Genomic DNA, 7,500 nt, shown 5'->3' with positions numbered 1-7,500 from the left:
ATGGGCTATTTCAAACTTGGATGTCAATTCTGGTGGACATACATGTATATTAACTCCATACAAAACTGTGAGAAGCCAAACGAGAGCACACTCCAAGAATGACTTGAAAGATAAGTGATTTCCCGAAGCCAGTCAGAAGCACAGCAAATACAAAATCTGCGTTTTCAAAAATAAACTGTGGAATTCCCTGAACTTGTTCTGGCTTCAATACCTCGATTCCCGGAAACGTAGTTTGCAGCATTTGCTGCAAGAAGACTTGTAATCTCTTGTTTGATAGCAGCTGAAAACCTGTTTAAACCACTTTCTGTTGCTAAACCAATCAGAGTACTTGTTAGAACTGACCAGTTCCTGGAACCAATCAAATCACTAGGGTCAAAATCTGACTCTGGGAGTTCGAAACAGTATCCCATTGGACTGGCTTTCTCAAACAACTCAACGGTTCGAACCAGAGGTTTTCCTTGCCACTTCGTGACTCGCTATTCCCTCGCTCTAAGAGAGAAAAAACCTCTGGCATTTACATTTAGGGTACAGTATGTCTGTGGCAAAAGAAGTGTGGCTTACAGAGTTTCCTGTCCTAACAGAAAATGTGCTTGAGAGAGAACTTTGTCAATGACATGAACTGGGGAAATATCTGTCTGAAGCATTCATTGACATTGTGTCCCAAAAAGAGGTGTCTCTTTTTCAAGGAAATCTGTTTAAGATGAATTCTTTACTCCACATTGTGCTTCATCCATCTTACTCTTCATTATTAAGTTATCAACAGGTGATTGCTATTAGTTGAAATGCTTTACAACATTTCAATGTGAACATATAGATTACAATGTCTAGGATGTACTGTCAGACTGGGCACTAAAAAGGTGCCCGTGTATGGTAGACACTCACCCATGATGGATCTATTGAGGACATCATAATAACAGCTTTGCTTTGTGTTCCTGCATAGGATGATGTCAACTCTGGCAACAGTATCCCAGTGCTTGAAGATATCACAAAGGCCAGTGTTGATGACAATTGTGCTAATGGCGTTGATGCTATTGATGATTTTGCTAGTGGTAAAAGCAATGACGATAATGATGATGGTGATGGTGATGGTGGCCGTGACGGTGAAGGTGATGGTGATGACGGTGATAGTGGCCATGATGGTGATGATAATGATGACCGTGATGGTGCCAATATTAATGGCAAAGATGTTGATGAAAAAGATGATGAGGATGATAACACTGGTGAAGGCAAAGTTGGTAAGCTCGGACAAACTGAACAACTTGAAGAAGCATTATCTGCAACAATTCAAACAACCAAAGACAAACAACTCTCATATGAAATGTTGGAAATTAAAAAAAGGATGCAGAGCCTGTCAAGTCCTATCTTCACCAGTTAAATACTTTTCATTACAGTATAGTTTAGTTAATCAGTCATTTTTAACATTAATTTTATACCTTGTAATTGTTACACAGAATGTCTGAAATCCAGCTTGCTGATCAAGCCAGTCAACATTTAGTCATTAAATAAAGTTGACTGATTGATTGATTGATTGAGTTACAGGGCTGTGGAGTATGTTTGAAAATAGAGGGAGGGGGGGGGGGGAAGGGCTAGGCTTTGGTATGGTTCACAGAGGTGTGATGAGAGGGGGAGGGGAGGAGGTGAAAAAGACATCGTAGAAAGTGAGGGAGTGGAGGGACTACAGCCCCTCCCTCTTCATGTACGGCCCCTGAGTTAGTTTTAAAAACAAAGACTTTGAAATTACAGACCAAAAAATCAGCCATATATAGTCAGGTTACTTGAAGCTGTTTTCCAGTAAAAAAACAGCTCAATAAATTATTGTTACTGTATGTACTCACAGGTAACTGATCCTAATGCTTTGAAAAGAAAGCAGCGAGTCAAAGGAGTAGAAGCACTGCATGTGATAGTCAAACGTATGATCCTGCCAGAAAGGCTTCCGTTAATGTCTGGTTGCCACTGTTGAAAAAAAAATCATTCATTTTTTTAGAAAATATTTTTTAAAGTATTAAAGAGAGAAATGTGACCCTCCACGCCCTGGGTTTCAGAAGAGGTATCTAAATGGTTTCATGTTTCTCAAAAAGGGTTTTGGAAGGGTTTCAAGAGGGTTTCAAAAGGGCTTCTAAAGGGTTTTCAGTGTGTTTCAAGTCTTAGAAGGGTTCGGAAAGGGTTTCAAAATGGTTTCAAATGGTTTTGATAACAATTTTTTTTGACAATTGTGTTCGTAATCCATTCTAGCATGTAAAATCAATACTGAGGCCGCAAGACTTCAAATTTTACATTTTGTAAACAACAAAATCACTTTCCACGCAAAATACATGTATATGCCCAGATTTAGGTCGAAACAAAGGAAAATAACTTAATGCATTAAATATAACTTACAATGAATTCTACTCAAGCGTGGGGTTCTCAGTTGAAACCATGTCCCGTAATGCTGTTCTCACTTACACATGTAGCCTTGTAAGCGTTAACGTTGTGTAAAACTGCCTCTGTCAGTAGATCAGCTTGTCAATCAATAATTTTTGCAGTGTTAATGACTAAAAATACAGTAGTCTCGCAATGGCTGTTCAAAGTTCTGATGAGAACTCTGGACAGTATAAATTATATAATTAGTAGAAGTAATCTCGGATTAGTAAAGTGCATTTGACAATTACTTTGGAAGCAAGGCAGAAGGATGTCAGGAAAAGAAAAGTATTTTTATATATCAACCACTTATTAACTTTTCTTAAAGGTTGTTGCAATAGCTTTTGTAGTCTAACTTTAATAGGGTTTACAAAATAAATAATAAACAACGTCAATCCTAATATAGAAGTCATGTACGATAAGCGTAGTGCAAAATCCAATGGATGATAAGTCCAATCCACGGTTCTAAGGAGATAAATTTAGCACATCGTGCATTGAAGGCAAAAACTCACCAATTAAAATTGTTGCGCAAGAGAACTAAGACGATCCACTACCGAAGAACACTCGCAATCGTATAACTGATAATGTTTTTTATTCGATCTGAAATTAAAATGTACAATGTATTCTAATTAACTAAATCAATTGGTAATAAAGAAATGAAACGAGCGAAGCGGGAATAACCGATAAAAACTTTTAACAATCATTATACCATGCGGCCACTGTTCGTCAATATCCAAAACTTATGAAATCCATATCAAACTAACAAAACTGAAATGATTGATAACATTACAACAGCGATCATAAACTTACTTCTATGGCGAGTTTTCTTAATTTTCCTTGATCGGGATAACCATAAAACAGTGTAACAGGTAAGCAGTAAATCACATGAAACATGTCCAATTCAGATATCGGGTAAAAAACTAAACTGCTTAATTAAAGTTGAGGTTTATCTACTATTTAAGTTTCCGGTTGGGCGTGTACGAGGCTACCGCAATTTCCTTAACTATGAATTCCTTGCATAGTCCAAAAACTACGTTAACATTCTCCGCCCCGATGAGGGCAGTGTCCTCATCCTAAACTACATCAGTCCTCGTATCCATCGGCGGGGTATATGATCACAATCTTTGTGATAGGTCTTTTATACTCCGAGGTTGCCGTCTTGATCTTTACATTTCGAACTCTGCCATCCCTTCCTGGGTAAACATTACTGATTCTTCCGATGGTCCAGTTTCCACGAACAGAGTTGGAATCTTCCATGATGACTATGTCATCCACTCTCACAGTGCGCTTTTCAGCATTCCACTTATTTCTAGGGACAAACGACGTCAACACGTCTCGGGTCCAAAGACTCCAGAAGGTGTCTACTATCTTCTGTACGAATTCGACTCTATGCTGTGGGTTCCTGGTCTCTCTGAACGGTCCTTGTGGTACCATTGAGGTAGCTCGTCCAAGTAGCATGTCGTTTGGACACAGATACGAGCCGTCATCCGGGTCGTTAGGAACTCTACCAATGGGGCGTTGATTCATCAGGTAAGCGACTTCCAATAAACAGGTGTATGGTTCAAATGGCGTCAGGATTTGTTCACCAATTGCTTTCTTTAGGGCTTTCTTGGCGCCTTTAACTAATGCTTCTGCGCAGCCATTTTGATGTGGTTCTCCGGGCGTAGTAAACTGCCATCTCATTCCTTTTTCGGCGCTAAATTCTTTTAGCTCTTTGTGATTCCACCCCTGGATCATCTCTCTGAGTTCACGTTCTGCGCCCACAAGTTGAGAACCGTTATCACTCATCATCAGCGCAGGCTGTCCTCTGATGGTGAAGAATCGTCTCAGCGTCTGCATAAATTCAACGGTAGAATAATCTACTGCCAGCTCCAGATGTACAGCTCTCGTGTTCATGCAGGTAAAGATTACTCCATAATGCTTGGTGGTTGTTTTTCGGCTTATCTTCACTTTGAATGGTCCAAAGTAATCACATGCTGTATGATGAAATGGGGGCGTGAACGGTTCCAGGCGAGTTCTGGGCAGGTCAGCCATAAGTTGTGTTTCAGTTCTTGCTTCAATTTCTCTGCAGCACACGCATCGGAACTTTACGGACTTGGCCAAATCATGAGCTCTTATGATCCAAAACTTTGTCCTTATCTTCGCTACTGTGGTTGCTACGCCAGCGTGTCCAATTTGATGGAAGTATCGAGTTATCAGAAGAGATATCCAGTGGTCCCGGGGAAGCATAGCAGGGTGTTTGGTTTCATAGGAAACTAAGGCTTCATCTACTCGACCACCAACTCTGATTATTCCGTTTTCGTCTGTAAACGGGCTCCCCTCCTCAGGCGGTCTTGGAGGGTTTTCTGGCTTTCTTTGACCCAGTACCTCTCGGCTTTCTCCAGTTCTTGCGGCGCCAATGGTTCACGGCTCAATTGCATCTGCTGTCCGGGGGTTTCGGGTAATTTCTTTGCTTGACATCGGGTACGTAGATTCCTGATGAATCTAAATACATAGGCGCTTGTCCTGACAAGTTTTCTCCAGTTTGAAAACTTCTTACAGTCGATAACTTCATGGGAACCGGTGAGCAGAATGGCTTGAGTTTTACGGCGTTCCTTGTCTACTTCGCTTAGGTCAGCTGTTAAGTTTTCTTGAGGCCACTCCTCCTCGGGCAGTCGTAAGAATTCTGGTCCCTGCTTCCATCTGCCAATCAGTCGTTGTGCCGGTATGCCACGAGAGACGTCATCAGCGACATTTAACTCTCCAGGGACATGTCTCCACTGAGACGGGTCAGAATTGCTTTGAATTTCTGCGACTCGGGCGGACACAAACGGTTTGAACCCTCTCGCTTGACTGCGAATCCATGACAATACGATGTTGCTGTCTGAGAAGAATACGACTTTCTCAAATTGCAGTCTTGACTCTTCTGCTATGGACTGATATAGCCGGGTTGCTAGTACTGCTGCTTGTAGTTCTAGGCGGGGTATGGTCAACGGTTTCAGTGGGGCTACTCTTGATTTGGCGGCTATGAATCGTGTGTCATACTCATTGCTCTCGGTTCGCCATCTGACGTAGGCACAAGTTCCAAAGGCTTCGTTGGATGCGTCAGAAAAGATACAGAGTATTGGGAGTGCAATCGCGTCCGCTGGGGTTAGGGATCTTTCAAAGGTCACGTGATTCAAGTCACCCATTTCTTGGAAGAAACGAATCCATTCTTCCCGTGATGCTGAAGGCAGCTCTTGATCCCATTCTAAGCCTTGTTGCCACAGACGCTGCATTCCGACTTTAGCGCGAACTAGAAAGGCTGCTGCGAATCCAACTGGATCAAATATTCGAGCAATCTGGCTGAGTACTGTTCTCTTGGTCAGAGTAATGTCGTTAGGCGGGTTAACGTTGAACAGGAGCATGTCTTTGGCATGATTCCAAACAGTTCCTAGTATCTTTTCTTGTGTTTGGCCTTGCAGCAATTTCATTTCAGGATTCTCTTGTCTGATAATTTCGTTCTCTAAAGACTGGTTTGACAGCCATCCCTTGACTTGAAATCCACCTTTCAGCAATACTTCATCCAGCTCAGTCGTCAGTCGCTTGGCTTTTTGAACGGAATGGACTGAATCACAAATGTCGTCCATGTAGGTGTTGTTCTTCAATACGTGGGCAGCTTCGGGATACGAATCCTTTGCTTGATCTGCGCTTTTTCTCAGAGCGATCTGTGCCATAGCAGGTGCAGGCTTATCTCCAAACGTCAGCACCGTCTTTACATAAACATCAGGTTCTCGATTAGTTTCCATGTTTCTCCAAAGATATCGGTGTACTTGCTGATCTTGCTCGGGGATAAGAACCCTGTGATACATCTTTGAGGTATCTCCGGTTACAGCTACTTCATTTTCTCTGAATCGTAAGGTGACTCCAAAGAGGCTGTTTAGCAGGTCAGGCCCTTTTATCCAGTAATCATTTAGTCGGTGACCTTGAAATGAAGCAGATGAGTTGAAGACTATGCGGATGGGCGTTGTCTTTTCGGGTCTCACTATCTCGTGGTGGGCAATGTAATGGATTGGTCCCTTGTATGTCTCCAATTCCTGCTTTGTGAGCTTGCGTGCAAACTGCATCTCTGTCATTTCCATCATTTGTCTGTCATAGGCAGCTGCATGCTCCGGTGTTTTTGACAGGCGGCTTTCAATTGCTTCCAGCTTCTTCTTAGCTTGTGCTTCATTGTTTGGCAGTTCCTTCGGATCTCGTTTCCATGGGTAGGGTATTAGCCACTGGTGTCCAATCCTTTGACAGGAGTCTTCAATAATTTTCAATTCTCTGCGTTCTACGGGACTTAACTTGTCAGCTTCACATTCACAAGGCTTGGCAGCGACTCCCATTGTTTCTGTTGTCCAAAAGTCAGTCATGTCTATAGGCGTGGGGACTTTTACGCTAAAGACGCGGTTCACTTGTTCATGTTTTCCAGATGTGGCTCCAAATATTACCCAGCCAAGGGGGGACTGTCTTGCTATAAGGTTAGCAGCTTCCCTGGTCTCACCTGTATGCAGTTTTGGGTGGTCAATGCCAACGAGTAGGTCAACCGGGCCACTTCTTCTGCGGCCTTCCTCTTTTCCGAGGCCAAAAATTCCAGCAACGTGACTGAGCTTTATTTCGGTAATGTCACTGCTTATACACGGGATGCCCACGGCTGTAACAGTATGGATAACATTTCGGCTCACCAGTGATCGGATGCGAACACGGAATAGCTTCGTTATCAATTCTTCTTCCTCCCCTCCAACTTTAGCTATGGTGATGGTGACTTCCTTTCCCTTAAGACCGAGTTCGTCTGCTACTGACAACTTGATTAAGCTGACCTGAGCACCAGAGTCCAGGAGCAGGTTTCCTTGCCTTTTGACATTTTCAGATCCCAGAATTTCCACAAGAATGACTGGAAGAATTGCCTGTTTGCTGCCCGCAACGGATGAAACTGTTAAGGCTGTAGCGGAATTTGTTACATTGGCACCGTGTAACAATGGGTGGTGAAAGTATTTGCACTGACTTCCGTTAAATGACTCACTGCATTGGCGTCTGCAGGAACAGTTGGAAACATTATGATCACGACCAGCTCTTTTCAGACAACTGAAACAACTATGGTTC

General features: G+C 42.6%; 1 protein-coding gene across 1 annotated transcript in view; it reads right to left on the bottom strand.

The window, feature by feature from the left end:
* The window catches only part of LOC138056864 (mucin-5AC-like), a 38,987-nt gene that overhangs the window by 12,875 nt on the left and 18,612 nt on the right, over nucleotides 1-7,500 (bottom strand). Inside the window, exons 3-4 of the mRNA XM_068902787.1 lie at nucleotides 1,836-1,953; nucleotides 883-1,274 (exon numbers count right to left, since the gene is read on the bottom strand). Of these exons, the coding sequence (XP_068758888.1) occupies nucleotides 883-1,274; nucleotides 1,836-1,953 (510 nt within the window). The remainder of the gene's footprint in view (nucleotides 1-882; nucleotides 1,275-1,835; nucleotides 1,954-7,500) is intronic.

The sequence above is a fragment of the Montipora capricornis genome, chromosome 7 (genome assembly GCF_036669925.1).
Source record: "Montipora capricornis isolate CH-2021 chromosome 7, ASM3666992v2, whole genome shotgun sequence".
Lineage (NCBI taxonomy): Eukaryota > Metazoa > Cnidaria > Anthozoa > Scleractinia > Acroporidae > Montipora > Montipora capricornis.
This window is presented reverse-complemented; position numbering and strand designations above follow the sequence as displayed.